The sequence below is a fragment of the Oryzias latipes genome, chromosome 14, assembly GCF_053564925.1.
Source record: "Oryzias latipes strain Hd-rR chromosome 14, Olatipes_Hd-rR_3.1".
NCBI classification, from domain to species: Eukaryota; Metazoa; Chordata; class Actinopteri; order Beloniformes; family Adrianichthyidae; genus Oryzias; species Oryzias latipes.
Window position 1 is genome coordinate 24,949,589 of NC_136250.1, and position 20,151 is coordinate 24,969,739.

General features: G+C 43.2%; 1 protein-coding gene across 1 annotated transcript; it reads right to left on the reverse strand.

Moving 5' to 3' along the window:
• Window positions 1–3,590: 3,590 nt before the first annotated feature.
• On the reverse strand, window positions 3,591–11,262 carry serpinf1 (serpin peptidase inhibitor, clade F (alpha-2 antiplasmin, pigment epithelium derived factor), member 1). Its single transcript, XM_020709096.3, has 8 exons — window positions 11,123–11,262; window positions 10,111–10,171; window positions 8,169–8,364; window positions 7,631–7,786; window positions 7,168–7,371; window positions 5,574–5,713; window positions 5,290–5,500; window positions 3,591–4,013 (listed from the first exon to the last, which is right to left on the reverse strand). The coding sequence occupies exons 2-8, from the start codon at window positions 10,168–10,170 to the stop codon at window positions 3,763–3,765; spliced, it is 1,218 nt and encodes a 405-aa protein (XP_020564755.2). The 5' UTR covers window position 10,171; window positions 11,123–11,262; the 3' UTR covers window positions 3,591–3,762.
• Between the last annotated feature and the right edge of the window lie 8,889 nt (window positions 11,263–20,151).

Sequence of the window (20,151 nt, forward strand, 5' to 3'; positions counted from 1 at the left end):
TGTGGATGGGGAGGTTTGGATCAGAGTCTCATGTCTGATGGAGCTCGTGGTTGAAATGAAAGGGAGGGGGGCCTCTAATGTGAGATAGGGAAGCTGATGAAGACTACATGCTGACTGTGCGTCTGTAAACCAGCGGCCCTGCTGAGAGGTTCTCCTGTGCTGAGGTTATGCTGTGGGTGCTGGTGGGGGGTTGTTCTCTGTAAAACGTGCTCACATTTCCAAGAACAACTTCTCCCATTCTGGACTCTGGAGGGAGAATCCACAGTCACTGGTTATCTAAAGGCCTGTACACACCGGGACGAATTTCGCGTGCGATATTCGCCGACATTTAACGCCTCGTGACTAAACAAAGGGCCCCAATGTGAGTGTGCACACCGACACGAAAAACGCCACGCGTAAAAGCGTCATTTTTTTAAAAACGCCTCGGGTTCGTTTTTTTGGTTTGACGCGCTGCGTCAAAAACTATACGACCAATGAGAATGGCGCTTTTGCACACGTGTCTGGAGCTTCTGAAGTTACAGTAAAACACAACTAGGGGGCACTCAAACACAAAACTGCCTTGCTGAGCACACATACCAGCGAAGAAGATAGACGCCAAGTAGCGTCTACACTGCCGCAAAGAAATAAGACGAAGAAGATGCACTCACTGACGGACATTCTAAAATATCCCCGAAAACGCTCATGATACATTTTTAGCTCTTGTACCAGTCGATAAAACTCCCCATGTTCTTCTCTTCTCGTAATTATGGGATGTACCCAAAATTGACATCTTTTCCGGCGTCTTTCATCATTCAACAGAATAATTTCTTCATCGCTGGAACTGGAGCTGGAGCTACTGGTGCTTGAAATATTCATGTTTTCTTTGTTAGATTCTGAAAAGCGCGTAAATACTTGCTCTCTCCTTCTGAGTGAAAAGCGACTTTAAGAAGCGTAAAGTTGCGCAGCGCCACCTTGCGCACAGGGGTATTTCTGTTTTACATTAAGCGCCATCTAATGACAGGGAATGAACATGCATGTTCACTCGGCTCATCGTCAGCGAAAATCGCCTGGGTGTGAACACAAAAAACATATTGAAAAGCGCTGGCGAAAAACGGCTGGCGAATATTCGTCCCGGTGTGTACGGGCCTTTAGGCTACAGGTCAGTGGGGAGGGGTGTCTTCAGGGCATCCAGCACTCTCATTCTCTGCTTCCTCGCTCAAACTGACAAAAGTAGACTAATTTCTTGGATAAGAGTTTTAAAAGAAAAAATTTTCAGATGAATCATCATCTGTGGACAGGGGCAGACAGCTCCCCCAGAAAGTTCCCCATTTCTGGAAAGATGTTAAAACGTTTTTGTTTTCCCTGGAAAAGTATGCTAAGTACACCATACACACACATACAAAACACACACGTACACACGCAAGGAAACAAGCCTCATTAACAACAATGGGGCCGGGGTCTGTTCCAATTCAACCCCTCGACAGTCCTGTCAGGAGAGCAGCAGAGAGCTTTCTGTGGTGCAGGAGCTGTTCAAGTTTGGAGGGGGCTATCCCCCGTCCTCAGCTCTCTCACCACCGCCCTCCCTGAAAGATTCAGATTTACAGCCATGTCATCTCCAGTCGTTGGAGTAGCAGATTTCCTCCCCCCTCACTAGTTTTCTTCTGCGCTTAGGTTTTGAATTTGATCAAGTTCAGGTTTATTGGGTTTTGGAATGCTCCAGAGCATTTTTCAAGGTCAAGGTTTCTACATCCCCTCTTTTCCTTTTCACCCAGGTTTCAGAGGAGCCCCCCCACCCTGGTTTTTGGTTTTAAAGATCCACTCCGATGAAAAGTCGTGTTATTGGTGTTTTTAACATTTTTTGTAGTATTTTTCTCATGATGGAGGGCATGTCATGGTTTGAGTTTGTTTTGTCTTGGGTTTTGCTTCAAGTTCTTGTTCTGTCTTGTTTGGTTCTGTTTCATGTTTTATTTTGAAAGGGTTCCTGTCTTGTCTTGTCTTGAGTTGTACTTCCTTGGTCCCCATCTGCCCTGATCGTGTTCACCTGTGTCTTGTCTGCCCTGTCTGTATTTAAGTCTTGTCTCTGCCTTCCTCTTGTGCTGGTCAAATAACTTCTGGTCATGTGTTTCACGTCCTTTGGTCTTAGCGTCCTTGTTCCATGTTTCTCGTCACGTCACAGTAAGTTTTCGTTTTTGTTTGGTCATCCTGCTCTGCAGCGCTTTTTGTTCGTTTAATAAACCCTCTAGTCCTGAACCCGTTGGCCTCCCGTCTCTGCGTCTGGGTCCTACCGGCTCTCGAGCCTCCCCGCACATGACAGGGCATATCTAAAGAAGAAAAGCTTAAAATGAATTTCTGAGTATTTATGTATTCAAATGGTTGTGAATCAGGAGCAGATGAAAAAATGCAGTTGGAAAAAGCTTGTAAGTGTAGACGAAGGGCAGGGGTGTCAAACTCATTTTCACTGAGGGCCACATCAGCATACGTAGTGGCTGTCCTCAAAGGGCCAGATATAACTTATACATGCAACTAAATGTAATGGAAGAAAAATATAACTACAACTTAATGTTAAATAACTCATTTATGTATTTATTATATATTTTTAAAGTGACAATTACAGTTGCATAGAAAACATATATTTGCTTGGTACTCTAGCATAAATCCTTTTAAATTAGATTCTGAAAGGTTAGGTTGTATGGACAGTGTTTAAGTCCTAATGTATAGTTGCCCAATCTGATATTTCAAGTCAGATTACCCCTAGATATGAATATATACACCCAATTTTTTTATTTTGAGAAATTCTAAACTTTTATGCTCTCACATGCCACATACAATGACATGAAGGGCCACATTTGGCCCCCGGGCCTTGAGTTTGACACGTGATGTAGGGCCTAAAATAGCAAGCCACAAGCTTCCTGCTCTGCTTCATTCCAATGCATCCATTTGCAGAGTAACCCTTGTGCTATGCTAGGCACTTTAACATTGGGAGTGGGGTCATCTAGACCCAACAGTGCTCTGAACCTTTTTTCTTCAATGATTTGTGATCTTCACTGGTGTCCATGGATTACATGAAATCTTTCCACCTTTACCCACCTTTGTCATGGTAGGGAGAACACGTCATAGTAAGGGTGGGGTCATCTAAGATAGCACAAGGGCTAATAGATCCATGTACGTCTTGGTTTTCCTTGTCTGTGATCTGGATCTAAACTGTCTGGATCTAAATATTGTTGCCATTTTTGTTGCACTTCTAATGTTAGGATGGGGGTGTGAGGGGCTGAAAGCTTACGGGACAGAATCTAAACAAAAGATTGGCAATGGCGGCGGGTTTACCCCGTGCTAACAGTCCGACTCTCTGAAGAATTCCAGCTGTTCTGCAGAAACTATATCCTAGAAAAAACAATAAAGGTTTTTGATTTTGACTAAACTTGTCATTATCATAATTAAAAGTCCACTGGTTTGTTTGTGGTCCTCTCTGTCCTCAGGCCACTTTTGCTAAGGAAATGAGGTTTTTGGGAGCAACAACTTTTGTGACGGATAAAAACAAAGTAAAGAAATGACATAAATTTCCATGGATGAGTCGGAAACCTTTTGGGAAAAGAACTGGACAGAAAACAGAACAGGGTTTGACTTTGCTTTTATTTTTTTAAGATGAAAAGACCATAGATGATTTCCTCCTGTGCGAGTCTGTGTTTGATGAGTACGTCCACAGAAACACAAACCTCACAGTCGCCCGCCCAATCCCTCCTAGGACCCGCTAAGAGTGTGCACTTTGAGGAGGGACACGGGGGGTTATATTGTCAGGCCTTTGGGGTTGACCACCCTGCCGATGAAGAGAAGCGCCCCTGAGGCCTCGTCACGGATCAGGTAGAGGAAGGGCCGGTCCACTCGGTATGTCAAGTGGCCATGTGTGGAGGCGACATCCGGATACTGGCTCCCCTCTGGTGCCGTCTCCATGACGACCTTGTGGTCAAGGCTGCTGAGCTTGCTGCGCTGAGTGGAGATGTTGTCCAACTCCGGATTCTCCATCCACTCAGAGAGACCTATAAGAAGGAGGACTGGTTAGATAAAAAATCTCAAGGCGATAAAAACACTAGATGTCATCCAACCACAGCTCAGAATCACAGTATCGTATGCCAACAGTCCTTTTTTTGAGTGAATTTGCTTAAGACCCACTCCACTCATCTTTTGGTCTTTTTTCAAAGATTCCTCAGTAGTCTTTTAATTACAATTTTGCCATTTTTAGCTCAAATCAAAAAATCTGGGTCGTTCCCTGGGACATGGTTTCTGCAGAGCAAAATTCCCTTCGGAGCTGTGAGCGGTACTGTTGACAGGAGTAAGCCTTCACTCATTTCCCATTATCCCTCTGTTTACACTCTCCTGCTACCTTACTACCTAAGTGAGCAGTATTGGAACTATCCAGCCGTACAGTTTAGATCCAGATTCCAGACGAGGAAAACAAAGTCGTACATGGATCTATTAGTCTGACAGTGAAAGCATCAGAATAGAGACGAGCAGAGAGTTTGTGGCCTGCTGTTTTAGGCCCCACATCAACACCTACATGCTTTTTCCAACGCCACTTTCATCTGCTCCTGATTCACAACGATTTGAATAAATAAATACTCAGATTTTCAATTTAAGCTTTTCTTCTTTAGATATGTCCTCCACCATAAGAAAAATGCTACAAGATCATGTTAAAAACAAAAATAACATGATTTTACTTGAGTGGGTGTTTAATAAAGTAGGTTCATGAAGAGTCCTCTCATCTCCACATAAGACCAAGAAAAAAAAGCTTCTTCAATGTGGATTTTTAGATTAGGGATTACAAGTTTCTCTCCTAATCACCTAACCCATTCTAATGTCCACCTATCCCAATGAAGATCAAAACAATAACCGGCACATGACGTTTCTGCAAGTTTCTCGCTAAAAGTCAAGATCAGATCCTCATGTTGGTCAGAGACCAGTAGACGTTGATGTTCATCCAGATCAAGAAGATAAGCCTGAAGTCTCAGTAATAATAACGAAAAAAACCACAAACCTGGGGTTTACTTGAGTTTCATCAACTGCAGGAACTTCAGTTTATCCAGGAACAACTTTATTTGTTGCAAAGAAAAGAAGCTCCACATTTAATAATTTTATGCTTCTCACACTCCTGCCTGGGTCAGACCTTTGCTTCTACTATCCAACACCCCACCCCCACCCCCCACCCCGGTCCATGGAAGGAGCGAGAAGAAGCTGGTGTCTCCTGCCCTCATCCCGTGCGAACACCAGTGCTAATAGGGTTCAAAAGGAAAGAAAGGTTCTGACATTCAGACTCACCGAGGTCACCGAGCAGAGGCAGCAGGTCAGTGGAGAAGCTGAGCCTCAGAACAGGCAGAGTGAGGGACACCTTTGCAGGCAGCAGCGTCATGGCCAGGTCCTGAACAAATTCAGCTGTAAGACTTTCCTCCAGCAGGGTCATGTTAGCTGTGACACCGTCTGGCAGGAATATGAACATGCTGACGCCGTCCTGCATCTGGATCTGAGCGATCTGGATGAAGAGAAACCCCAAACGTCTCAGAACCTCTGAGGCTTGCAGGAACAAGCAGAAACACAGAACTCACCACACAGCTCAAATCAGAGTCTGATCCCATCTTCACTGGGTAGTTGTCTTGTTGCATCATAGGAACACGCACTGGCACATCACCTTCCACCTGGAAGTTGTCCAGAGCTCCACTCTGCCCAAAGCGGGTCACCCATTTTCCTGTCGGAAACGAAAAGCTCAACCATAAATGCGTTCCTGAGGTCTAAATGGTCGATGCGGCGTCAAATCTGAAACTGTGGCTAAGGATAAACAGAAATACACAAAGAATGTCATTCCTGACACCTGGCTCCATCAATCAAAGGTCACCAGAGTCAGTGTTGCTTCAGTAGTAAAGACAGCGTTGGAGACTTTTTTTCTCTGAGCTTCTACCAAATCTGGATGCTTACCTTGACATCTGGCTTCCAGGTGGTTCTGGAAAACAATGTGGACTACACTGACAACTGAAAAAAACACCTGGGCAAAGCTTTCAATCAGGAGTTCATCCCACTTTAGTCGGTGCTGCTCTCATTGGGATCTCATTTGTCGAAATCAGACATGCTTTTCTTCTCCTCCTGGAGTCTGTCCAAAAAGCATCTCAAAGACTGTCAGACCAGTCAAGGACACAGCTGGCAGAGGGTAACACTAGTCTGTTGGCACCAAAAATTATTATCTGACTTTCCCTGAGCTGACCGTGCTTTTTCCTTGGTAGGATCAGTCACTCTTTGCCTCTTTTTCCTACTACTTACCGGAGCCTGCAGCACCTTGAGGATGCAGCTCCCTGAGATGGTGCAATGCACCCGTGATACCCTGGGCCCCCTCAACCAATATCACATGTATCTGTTTTGTATTGTGCGTCTCTGTACAAGAGGGGTTTTTTTTCATCATCAACATGTATACTTTGCCCCAACAAGAACAGAGTAGATGTGAGGGTTGTTGTTTTTTTTGCCTCCACCGTTGTCTTCATGCATTTATCCTTCCTGCCATCTAAAAAAGTGCTTTTCATTGTACTTGGTCTTATTGCAATGACAATAAAGGCAATTCATACATTCATTCATTCATTTCTAATATTTTGCTGTAGATGCTCAGTGTGTCTCTTAGATTTGAATCCAACCCATTTGTTTTAAGTTTTCTCTGTAATTTACAGCTCTGTTATAAATATGATTAATGTGATTATGATTGTTGAGAAGAAATTACGTCTAAAAAACTTTGGGCTGATCTCTGATGAGGACTCAACTGTGAAGTGAACTCCAAAGTCAAGTGATCATTTCTGCTGCACTGATTGAATGACTTGGTGTTCCAGGTTCTTCTTGGTTTCATAGCCTCATGTCTACTGTATATTCACCACAGCAAGAACCACAGGTTCTGCATTCAGGTGGCTGTAACCATCTGCATATACCTTGGGTCAGTCAGACTTGGATAAACAGGACTTTACTGCCCCCGATGCTTGGAAAAACCATTGTTTTAATCTCAATAATGGCTTTTATCGAAACTTTAGCAGAACACATGGATCGTTACTTAAATATTTTCAGTTTCTTGTAGCCGCACTTTAGACTTCAAATGAACGATAAATCCAACGGTCCTTTAGTCTGCAATGCTTTGTATCAGTAAGCAGATCATCAGGAAACTAGACGTGCCTTTAAAGTAGGAGGCGCTCACGGCGTTTACCCCAGCGGCGCGAGGGAAGGGCTTGGCCAGGAACTGCAGAACCTTCCTGCCCGTCTGCTGAGACACCCAGTCATTGACTTCTTTCACATCTTTGGCTCCTCCCATAAGCGCTTTGGGCCGAACTCCATACTGCTGCTCCACCGCTTTGAAGAAGTCCTGTTTTGGGCGGAGTCCTGAACACAGAGGGTTGAAGGATTCAGTTTAGCGTCAGAGATGAGCTGGAGCTGCTTCTGCAGATGATCTGCCCATAAGGCTGCAGTGAGATGAAGGACCAAACATCCAGACCGAGGCTACCAAAAGCTTCTGTCCTAGTCAAGGTTGCAGGAAAGTGATCACATCGATGTGTCTCCAAACAGGAATTCTGTTGTGATGCTACAGTCTCCAGAGGCTAAAAGGTCTGCATGTGGTCCTGTAAGTTCAAGCGGAACTCACTTCGTGCCAGGTAGAGGCGGGCAGCTGTGCTCAGGCCCTTCCCCGTCGCCGTTACTGACGCCAGCATGGTCTTCAGGGTGCTGTGGAGCTGAGGGTCCTGCAGAGTGTGATACCTCAGAGCCCTGAACAGCTGCCTCTGGGATCCTTCAGACGCTCCTGCATGATAGATGGGGAAGTGAGCAGATGATGCCTTCACTGGTCTCCATGAGTGATTCTCATTCTGAGAAAGACACAGCTCTAAAATTATGAATGTCCTGAAAACACTTGTGTGCTCATCTGAGGGACTCCTCATTCAATGCACTGATCAGTGATCAATAAATATGACCATGTGACTCCACCCACCAGCGAGTGTGACTCTGCTGTAGAGGCAGTGAGTTCTGACATGAGCGTTGACATAAATTAAAAACATAAATCAGTTGCCTGGAACATTAGCTCCCTTCTCACTGGTTTCTTTAGGACACTGATGGTTGGGAGGCTCTGAGCTTGACAATGTATGGGCTGTGAGTGGGTTTAAGAGAGGGGGTGTTGGCGTTTTCACCCAGGGACAGCTGGCTCAGAGCTGCAGACACGCTGATGGGTGACAGGAAGATGTTACTAGATGTTTCACGGCTTGCCAAGGCACGGAAAAGGTTGTAGCCAAAGTCTGAGACCGCAGCGCCAAGCTTTGTGGTTGGTGTTGTGAACAGCTCCACTGGCTCCTCCTCCAACCCTTCCCCTTCGCCGCCCGACTCTGACTGGAAGGAGAAACAACCAGCAGAGTTACTGCAGACGAAACATGGGATGGTCAAGATCCACAGAGGTTCCTGTCTACCTCAACTCTCAGTCTGTCCATCAATGGAAACCCTCTGTCACACCCACAGAAAATCTCACCACTATCTTCCAGTTTTCATACTTCCTCATCCAAACCACAGCTTCTCTTCTGGATCCTGTCATAGACTTTTTCTAGATCTGACGAAGAAGACCGGATACAGATCCTTCTGACCTTCTCTGTTTTTCTCCAGAAACATCCTCAAAGCAGAAATTACATCTGTCTCTGCATGAAACTAAGCTGTTGTTCACAAAAGTTCACTTCTGATCTATCTTCCACTATTCTTCCCATGACTCATCAGCTTTATTCCTCTGTAGTTTCTAAGAATCTACACCAGACCTCCACAGGTGTGTTAGCAGGACCAACTGTATACTCTTCATCCTCTTTGATGTTTTCCTCATTTCATCCTCACTGATCTGTGCTACTTTCAGCTCCACAGCATCCACCTCTTTTACTCTGTATCCTCTAACACAGTGGTCCCCAACTTTTTTGTCACCGCGGACCGGTACAACGCAAGACACCTTTACCGCGGACCGGTGGGGGGGTTGAGGTGCAACGCAAGGCAAGTTTACCGCTGCCTATTAAAGGCAGATTTCCCGTGTGCAGGTTCCTCTTCTGTCCCTTCATTGGACCGTTTCCCCTTGTCAAAGCAACTTTCTAAAGAAGTTTGTTTTTTGCTCATTTTGGTTGTTTGGGTTTAATTTTAGCGGTGTGTATCACGTGATGTTTTGTGTCGCGACTTTGACAATAAAATGGAAATTATTTTTTCTTTCTGTGCGTCCCGGTGCCAAAATTTACCGCGGACCGGTAGTTGGGGACCACTGCTCTAACATGTTCCTCATTCATCAGTTCTTGTCATGTTTTGAGTTTGTTGCCTTGTTTTTCGTCCTTGTTCTTGTTCTGTCTTGTTTGTTTCTGTTTCCTGTTTTATTTTGAAAGTTCTCCTGTCTTGTCTGGTTTCTTGAGTTTTACTTCCTTTGGTCCCCATCTGCCCTGATCGTGTTCACCTGTGTCTTGGCTGCCCTGTCTGTATTTAAGTCGTGTCTCTGCCTTCCTCCTGTGCTGGTCCATTAGCTCTGTTATGGTGTTCATGTCATCCTGTCCTGTCTAGTCCATGTTCCTGTCTCTTGCCTCGTCCATGGTTCATGCCACGCCAAGTAAGTTTTTGTTTTTGTTCTGTGAACCTGCTCTGCAGCGCTTTTTGTTTGTTTTTTCGTATTAAAACCACTAGTCCCTGATCCTCGTGCCTCCGCCTCTGCATCTGGGTCCTACCGGCTCTCAAGCCACACCCACATCGTGACAGTTCTTCTAAGTTCTCCTTCTAGCTGTCCATTATACCTGTGGAACCTTTCGTTTTCACATTTTCATGCAAATTAAGTTTATTCACTGTAGGTTTCTGTAAACCTCTTATGTTGTCTTCATCAAACTGAAGATCTCTGCAGGTCACTGCTACTGTTTGAACCGCGCTCAGGTTCAATAGCACGTTTATGTTAATGGTCCTCAGTTCATTTAAGTGTGTGGTTTTCAGTCCTTCATTGTCAGGTCATCTTTTTTGTTATTCTTTTGTTTTGCCAAGGTTTTTCATGTTTAAATTTGTTTATTCTCTCCTGCATTTTGGGCCCTACACCCCTGGTTCCTGACACTGAGACAGGTGAGACAGGTGAGCTCTTACCTGAGCCTGGCAGAAGCTCAGGACAGCTGCCAGCATCAACAAAAGGCTAAATCGCTTCATCCTGGAAGAAATAGAAAGGAAAAAAAAAACACAAGAGGTGTCGTTTCAGAAACTGTGGATTTCAATAGGCACATGTTTAATCTGAGAACGGCTTTATCTTTATCTTATCTTGAAGGGGGAGAATGTCTCCATGGTGATTATAAACCTGACAGATTTGGACTGGCAGAGCAGGGTGGGGGGCCCTCTTATCAATCAAGGGGACAAAGGGTGTGCTCTCACTCCCAATAATTTTTACATTGCCTGAATAATTTTTGTCAAAATCATTCTTCATTGAAGTTAGAAGAATAAACTAAATTGATGCTGAATAAATGTGTTGGAACCATGAATCAGGTGGAAGTTTATAAAACCTGACTGTGCTACAAACACACTTACAAACACCTGGAAAACTCAACTGCCTTAGAAGAATAGATTAAGCGGGATGTAATTATTTTTATGATTCTTATTTGATAAGAACACAGGGGTTGTTGTTTTTGAAAGTTCAAAAAAGCAGATGGTTCCATTTTTCCTCTGGGTAGAATTGATGTGCCTTAAACGTATCAAGCCTCACAGACCCAGACCAGAGAAACTAGTCCCCACCGGGATCTTCTTTAGAACTTGACTTCTGACTGTAGTTGTCACTAAAAACCGTAAAATGTTTCGCACTTTATCCATCGATCTCCTTTTCCCGTTTGAAATGGGTGTGCGCGCGCGTGGAGCAGTGCACGCGCTGCGGCTCCCCTCTCACTTCTTTGGAACAAACACGATTTCTGGCGCAACAGCTGGAAAAAATAAATCTGTGCGCGGAGAAAGCGCGTGCCCGAGAGAGAGCAGAAAGGGAGAGTCTGATCCTCCTGTTTTAGGATTAAAGATGAGCTTCTTCGGACTCACGCTCGAACAGTGTCCAGATTGCGCACAGACAGGCGCTCACGTTCGTGCGTAATAAGCGCAAAGTGACAAAACGAGGCGCACTCACCTGTGGAGGAGGGTCCACGTGGCGCACAGTCCGTCTGTCTGCTAATGAGATGTGTCCTCTGCCACAGGGGCGAGTCCGCACACAGCCACGCGCAAACAGGTCACGGGAGCGTGCAAAGAATTTTTCCGACAGAAATCCAGATGTGGAGGTTTTTTTTTCCTAAACCTCTGCATTTCTGTAGAAGCTGAAAGCACATCAACACTTATATACTCCTGATGAAAACCTTAACCAGTTAAGAAAATGCAAGAATTGTCATTTATCACAGCAGGACCTACAAGGTTCCAAATAGAACTTCAAAATGAACAAAGTACAAAGAGGAGCAACAAAACAAATACTATAAGTATAATATATAATAATAATATATTATATAATATAAGTCCCAGTTTATTGAAAGTAATTTTAAATTATCATCGCTAGCTCTTGCTTCCCCACTACAGTGACGTACTAGCTGGGTCGTTACATTATCAAAAGCCATTACATCCAGAATTAGCCCCAAAGGTTTTCTTACCATGTCATTTTCTAATTATCAATCTGTCAAGGTGTCTTGATGGCAAAGACAAAAAAAGCTCTTTTTTTTAATGTGGTAGAACTACTGAGCTCCATTCACAACATATCATTGCTTCTGAGGCTGGATGCAGTTTTGAACCTTTCAAAAGATCTTGAGGGTTATGAATTACTAAAGTCCAGAGGCAGACTCAAAAGAATTTCATCTGCACTGAATGGAGAATGCACTGGATGGTCTACAACCTGAAATAAGACCATCACTGGAGCTGACTGTACTCCAGTAATGATCAGACGGCATCTGCAAGCTTCAAAAAGAAAAAGCATCTTCTAAGGCCATGGCTCCATCAACACTATAAAATTGCCTGGATGCTCTTTGCAAGCGAGCACCAAACATGGAACATTCAAAAGTGGACTGAGGACTCTTGTCTGTGTGGTGATGACTGGGATTTTCAACACTGCAATGCCGCAGTTGACACATTACTTTTTTGGACAATCCTGCATGTTTTCCTGATTTAAAAACAATTGAGATCATTTGGGGATGGATGGTAAGGGAAGTTTAATAAAAATTGCACATCAGCTCCAGAAAGTGTATGCCCTTTGTGAAGTCATCTTCACCACTAGCAGAACCTTCTAGGGGTGTAATGATTCATTTTAACAGCGATTTGATATTTGTGGTTGCCAATTTAATTCATTTTCAATTTTGGTTTATTTTAAACAATGCAATTGGATCCGAATCACTGACCTAAAATGGATCCTGAACATCTTTAGCCAAATCTTCAACCTGTGTGACTCAGAGATACTGTAAATCCCTGCTGCTGAACAGTGCAGCTGAAGTTTTCCAGATTCCTTGGATTTCTTTAAGATAATCAGGTGTAAATGAAATATATGTCCAAACAAACAAGTAAACAAGAATGAATGGTAAATTCATTCGCATTTTAGTTTCCTAAAGTTCAGTCCACTGTTGTTCTTCCACATCCAAAGAATCCAAAGGGAACATTCTTAGAACATTTTAGCACACTGTGTGGTCACATGACTTTGCTAAATTCAAAGGGTTTCCACACATTGGACTGAAATGATGGTTGATCAGTTTTTGCTGACATCACGCGTTTTCGGCTGTGATGCACTTGGTCTTTTACACATTAGGGTAAAATACACCTAACATGTCTCAATCCAAAGGGTATTTTTATTTTATTTTGATTTGATTATTAATATATCTAATTCCGAAACTACGTTTTTTTTATGGTATTGGTTGATTCATTTCAATTCAGCCTCAGGTAGATTGATCTAGCTCAATCCCATGGAATAGAAATCCAAATGCGATTCGCGCAGCAAATTCTCTGCTCACCGCATGTCCAAAAATGTGTTTGTGTTGTTTTCTACATGCTGTCACTGTCTGTCACTGAAAACATCACATGTCCAAAGTTGAGTCCCTGATTGGTTGACGCGATGCAGCGACCTCCACAGAGTACTTCTTTTTTTTTAACTCTGGCCCACCACGGGTGCCACCCAATTCGCCCCGCAGGACCTCTGTACCACTGACTTAACATTGAAAGTGGCCGCCTCTGCCTGCGTATCACGTTTGGTGTGAAGCACAGGAGGTTTTTCAGACAGCAGGTCCTCATCTGCTCCTGATCCATCACCATTGAATAAAGAAATACTCAGAAGCACAGTTTTAATCTTATATTGTTTTATAGACCTCCATCATGAGAAAAACGTCACAAGAACATATAAAAACACCAAAAACTTATTCCCTTACTTTCCTGCTAAATCGTAAGGATTCAGTGGTTTGGTTTTGTTCTTGGTTATGTTTTTGGTTTCCTTTTTGTCAGTCACTCCAATTTCAGGTTCATGATCCACAGCTGTCTTCAGTTCAGTTAATTGCCCTCAGCCTATTTAAGTGCCTTGGTTTCTGTTCATCCTTGTCAGGTCATCTGCTCTGTTGTATCACCTTTTTGGTTCTCCCTGTAGTTTTGTCAGGTTTTGGTTTGGTTATTACTAGGAATGGGTAGGGATGGGAATAGAAGCCCCATGAATCTTTCCTTGGGGTTCATGGTGGACTGGACGTATATTATATGCTTCAACTAAGCTTCTTGTAACACTTCAATGTGGAAATAATGATGAAAAAACATAAACAAAACAATGTTGTTAATGTTGATTTTTTTTTTTTTTTTAAAACGACGTAAGACAACACATGTGATGTTTTCTGTGAGAAGTGCTTGACACAGCAAAACACACATCACATGAAGAAAATAAACGCAAAGCAAATAAAAAAATTGTATAATGCTGGTCTTAAACCAAGGACCTGTGGATGCAAACCCCATTGGCAAGGCAAGGCAAGGCAAGTTTATTTGTATAGCACAATTCGTACACAAAGTAATTCAAGGTGCTTCACAAAACAGAAAAGTGCATTAAAATCACAATACATCATAGAAATAATCAACATAAAATTTACTTTAAAAGAAAAAAAAAAAAAAAAAGGTTTAAAAAGAAAGGAAGGAAAGAAAGGTGCAGATAGGACCTTTCAGTCATATACACGGCTAAACAGAAATGTTTTAAGTCTAGATTTGAACATGAACACAGAAGAGGCCTGTCTTACGCCTTCAGGGAGGCTGTTCCAGATTTTAGCTGCAGAATATTGAAACGCTCATTCCCCTTGTTTAGTTCTGACTCTGGGAATCAACAGGAGGCCGGTCCCTGAGGTCCTCAGAGTACGAGATGGTTCATATGGCACTAACATGTCAGAGATGTACTTTGGTGCGTGGCCATGGAGAGACTTGTACACAAGCAGAGCTGCTTTGAAGTCTATTCTTTGAGGTACAGGGAGCCAGTGCAAAGACCTGAGCACAGGACTAATGTGATCATACTTCCTGGTTTTGGTCAGGACTCGAGCAGCAGCATTCTGGATGTACTGAAGCTGTTTTACAGCTCGTTTGGACAGGCCGGTGAGCAGGCCGTTACAGTAGTCTAACCTACTGGAGACAAATGCATGGATAAGTATCTCCAGGTCTCGCTTTGAGATTATGTTTTTGATTTTGGCAATGTTTTTCAGGTGGTAAAATGCCGCTGATGTTACTGACTTGATATGGCTGTTAAAGTTCAGGTCAGAGTCCATGATTACCCCTAGATTTCTGACTTGATTTGAGGGTTTGAGAGACAGAGAATGAAGGTAGCTGCTGACAATTTCTCTTTGTTTCTGTAGGCCAAAAACAATAACTTCGGTCTTGTCTGAGTTTAGCTGGAGAAAGTTGTTCTGCATCCACGCACTGATCTGTTGGAGGCAGTGGCTGATTGTATCCACCGGCCCATATTCACCTGTTGTCAGTGATACATAGATCTGAGTATCATCTGCATAGTTGTGATAAGATATGTTATTACTGCGTATTAACTGCCCTAGTGGCAGCATGTAGAGGTTGAACAGAAGGGGTCCCAGGATCGATCCCTGGGGCACACCACAAGTCAAGGCCATGTAGTCTGAGACACAACTCCCAATTTCAACAAAATATTTCCTGTCTTCTAGATAAGACTTGAGCCAACTTAGGGCAGATCCAGAGATGCCAACCCAGTCTTGGAGTCTGTGCAAAAGGATCCCATGATCAACAGTATCAAAGGCAGCGCTCAGGTGTAGCAGGATTAAGACAGAGACTTTTCCATCATCAGTGTTCAGGCGGATGTCATTGGTTACCTTGATAAGAGCAGTTTCTGTGCTATGATGGGGTCTAAAACCTGACTGGAAAACATCAAACGAATTGTTTAATAAGAGAAAGTCAGTGAGCTGTTGGTAGACAACTTTTTCAAGGACTTTTCCTAAAAATGGCAGATTAGAGATAGGTCTGTAATTATTCAGTACAGTGGGATCAAGACCGCTCTTTTTCAGGAGGGGTTTAATGACTGCAGTTTTTAAGGCCTCTGGAAATATTCCAGATTGAAGAGACATGTTAACTATTTGAGTAATTGATGGCAACACACTGTTCAAGACAGACTTTAGAAATCTAGTGGGTAACACATCAAGGCAGCATGTAGACGAGCTCAGACGGGTGATGGTCTCTTGGACAGTTTGGTCAGTGACAGGTATAAAGTGAGTCAGCTTAGAGTGAGTAGGTGGCCGTTCGATAGTTATATGTGTTGTTGAGTTGATGGCTTTTTTAATGCCCTGAACCTTGTCATTGAAAAATACAGCAAACTCATTACATTTAGGTGTACAAACCAATTCTATTGGTAGCTGGGTTGGAGGGGTTAGTTAATCTGTTAACTGTTGTGAACAGGATACGAAAGTTGCTGCTGCAACTTCCAATTATTTCAGAGAAGTACCTTTCCCTTGTTCTGCATAAGATCTGGTTATAAGCGTACAACTCCGCCTTATATATTCCATAATGAACCTGGAGTTTTGACTTGCGCCACTTTCGCTCGGCTCTGCGGCACTGTTGTTTCTGTGCCCTGACTAGATCATCATTCCTCCAGGGAGCTTTCTGTCTATGTTTTCTCAATTGAACTTTCATAGGGGCAATGGCATCCAGAACATTCAAGATGCTAGAAGTAACAGAATTCAGCATTTCATCAACATTGGCACCAGAGACGTTTTCAGGGTTTATCATTTCTACAAACTGTGCCCTAGTGCTCTCATTTATTTGTCTCCTTTGGACAACTGCAGGGCCAGGCGGTGGTTTGGGAGCAACAGACAGGTCAAAGAATACACAGAAATGATCAGAGAGGGCGACATCAACCACACTGACATTGTAAATAGTAACCCCCCTTGTGATGAGCAGGTCCAGAGTGTGCCCTCTGCTGTGGGTGGGGCAACTCACATGCTGAATTAGACCAAAGGTTTCAAGGACAGCATTGAGCTCTTTTGCATTTCTGTCATTGACATTATCAACATGAACATTAAAATCACCTGTAATGACTAGACCATCAAAGTCTGTGCACACAACTGAGAGCATTTCAGTGAAATCATCAATAAAACTTTGGCTGTGCTGAGGAGGTTTGTACATAACTATGCAGAGTAAGGGAGGAGTTTGTTTTAACTCAATCTTAAAGGACACATACTCAAATGATGAAAACACACCATTGACTTTTCCACTCAGCTATCTTTACTGATACTAAATAGCTGTGCCATCATAGATTTATAGAAGTATTCTTTTTTTATACACAACGTTCATGGAGAATTTCTTTATTAGGAGAAATCGAGTTGAAACGATCCTGAGCCACAGTACGTTTTTTTACCAGGAGCCATGGTAAAGTGCAATGAACTGACGCTGATTCCGATACAGGGGAAACAATGGAACTGGTCGGGAAACGTTCAGGATTCATTTAGTATTTCTAGAGAATAGCGCGCCCAACTGTTAGAACACAAGTGACATCTGAACTGTGGTCCGACCAAACAATACATTTGGCGCTTCATACGTCATCAACCAAGTGATCTGCGCTACTTGACACCCCCCGAAACATTGTGTCGAACCACTCTGCTTCATGAAGGTGTCAAACGGGCCATCCCTAGTTATTAAATATTTTTATTTTCTGTCACCAAGCCTGGTCTCCTGCATTTTGGGTCATTCTCCTCCAGTTCCTGACAAAAGCAATAACTCCATACTTTTACCCATCAACAACTTGTCTTTCCATCACCTCTCACAGATTAATCAACTGTCTTCATTCATCCTTCCCACTGTCCATAATCCTGTCAGTACCAGACTTGATTTGGCAACCTTCTTCTGATTGCCCTTCCTAGAAAAAACTTTTCTCAAACTGCAGCAGGTTCGAAACCCTGCAGGTCACACATCAACCAGACCTCCAACCACCTGTCACATCAATCCTATATTCTTCAGGACCTCCAATAGCTTTTCATCAGAACGTGGTCTTCTGAAACGTGGCCGTATCAGACTGATCTTATTCAGATGACCTCTGGTAACATGGTAAGAACGACCCCTAAGTCCCTCTACCCCCCACCCCCACCCCCCAACTGTGGAGCGTTCACATTTCAATTCCAGTTAAGAAGCTCATCTGCGTGGGCTTTTTTGCTGCATTTGGAAGAAAAGCCCAAACTGTTGCCTGCATTCAACCGCACCAAAGTTCATCAGCAACGGAACAGGAACTCTTATTCTCAAGAGGACCAGAGAATTTTGTGTGATGATCAACACGAGTTCAGCTGCATTTTTACACTTGCCAAAACCAGAGGACCATCAGAGACTTAGTGTGTGGATGAACCGTGTCAGCATGAAAGTACTCTGAATGAGAAGCAGAGCTCTCTGTGACTCTGATCATGGGACAACAGCATTGTTCCAGGAGATGAGGAAAGTTCTGTTTTGGGCATCATTATTAGCCAAGCAGATTTTCACTACACAGCGTTTGCCACAGACAATCAAGCGTGTGTGGGCTGATCAGGAACATCTGCAAACTGTGTTGAAAATTAAATGGCTTCTTTGCTCAGGTCTAATCGATGTGGTTCAAAGTTCTCAAAAGCAACCTTTAGCTTTTCCAGTCAGCAGTGAGTTTCATCTGCTCTGCTGCTCTTCTCTTTCATGGATATAGTCCGCCTAAACAGAGTGCAGCTAGAAAACCCAGACCACTGGAAGTTTAAAACAATAAAGATGAGTTCATGTGAGGGATTAACCACCATTTCACAATCTGATAATTTCTTCATTAAAGTTCTAGAGACTGCTGATTGGATGTGGAGAGTATTCCAGCTGCAGATCATGTAGTATCACTGAATATTGTTAAGACTATTTTAGAAAACAACAAGACATACTTGAAGAACTGACAGTACTTCCCTCCCCATTCCAGGCTCCTGACACATAACGTTGTTACCCTGGCAACGGAATCTTGTGCATTAATCAGAATTCCCAGACGCATTTGTTTTGGATCAAGGCTCTATGCTGCATTCACACCGGATGCAATTTGTGCGTCAGGGGTGTTGAGTTTCAATGTTAAGCCAATGTGCAGACACGATCTGTGTTTGGGTGTGGCGTGGCGAGGTTGAAGCGGTGCGTCAAAATATCAGAGACTCAGTTTTGGGCATGTGATGTTTTCAATGACTCGATCAAAGAGTAAGAAAAAAAACAATATGGCCACTAAATCCACGGGGTTGCCAAAGACTGCCCCCCTGTTACTGTTGGGTGAAGGCTGGACACACCCTAGATAGGTCGCCAGTCTGTCACAGAGCACGTGGGCTGGAGCAATGGAGCCCGCCACACTAGCCAGCCGCCCAGTGGACAGCGTGGCAAGCTGGCGTGGCAAGCTGGCGTGGCAAGCTAGCGTGCGCCGCCAAGGTTGCAGGGCCTCGGAGCTCGCAATGCTGATCCTCCACGGGTGCCATTACAGCAGGTTCCAGCTCCATGGGCATATGATGTTCTTCTTATTTTCATCAAAATGATAACAAAAACATCCTCCAGTTTTAAATTATACTATGACTCCTTGTTAATAAGCTCTAGGCGGAGACGAGCAGAACATCCCTAGTTTGGAGAGAGGTTGAGATAACTGAAAGTTTCTCAGTTTCTCCTGCAGGTACCAAGGTCAAAGAGGAAGCTCAGAGGGGAAAGAACTTTTCAATCTATGTGATAAAACGCTGTGGAACTTGTCACCACTGAGCTTTTAACTGAGTTTTCAGTGAGAATCCTTAATGTCCCTTTTTCCAAAAAGCCCATTTTTACAGCCAGAGTGCTCTGCTGGTGAGTTTTATTTTGTTTGTTTTTTTCTGTTTTGTTATTTTACTGTATAATACATATATATTTACTACTTTACTTTTTAATTGTTTTTTATTACCCTTTTAGTTGTAGTTTTAATGTTTTGAGTTTTAATGTGTCACACTTTGTTTGTCTGTGGTCATATTTAGGTGCCACATAAAAAAAAGTTATTTGATTTAGAGATTTAGGAGTGAAGAGAAAGAGACAAGAGAGAATGCGTGTCATTCAATTCAATTCAATTCAATTTTATGTGTATAGGCCAAAATCACAAGAACAGTTTTCTCGATGGGCTTTGTGCGGATAAATGTTGGGTAAAACATAAAATCAAAAGGAAAATGAATACAAACAATTCAATAGAAAATTCTAAACTGAACAGACTAAACTAAACTGGGCATCCATGCCCCCTAGACTCTCGAACGTGGTAAGGAAAAACTCCTAAAAAAAACAGATTCTGGAAAAACGAAGAAACCTCAGGGGTGCCCTGATGAAGGAGGGATCCTCCCCCAGGACGGACAGGCGATTTACCAGAACTCTTAGAGAAGAATTAACTTATCTAAATCTACAACTACATTTTTAAAGTCCAACAGATGAGCTTCATCCAGATCGAGTTGGGGTCATGTGTGGAAACATTCTGTTGTCATCACTCTATGCACAGTAATATTAATAATTGATTAATATTACTGTGCAACATTGTTTTTAAATATAAACCAATGATGCGTCCCCTAAACAATAATTACTGGCCTTACCTGAAAGTTGCAAAAGCGCAACCACTGTCCACATACCCCAATCATCCTTAGCATTTTCATCACTTCCAAATAATCATTTTTCAATATGTGTATACATATACACACA

Coding starts and splice junctions, on each gene's coding strand:
- serpinf1 (XM_020709096.3), bottom strand. CDS start 10,170: ATGAAGCGATTTAGCCTTTTGTTGATGCTGGCAGCTGTCCTGAGCTTC. Junction 7,787..8,168: donor TCTGAGCCAGCTGTCCCTGG/GTGAAAACGCCA, acceptor TCTATCATGCAG/GAGCGTCTGAAGGATCCCAG. Junction 7,372..7,630: donor CCGCCTCTACCTGGCACGAA/GTGAGTTCCGCT, acceptor CTCTGTGTTCAG/GACTCCGCCCAAAACAGGAC.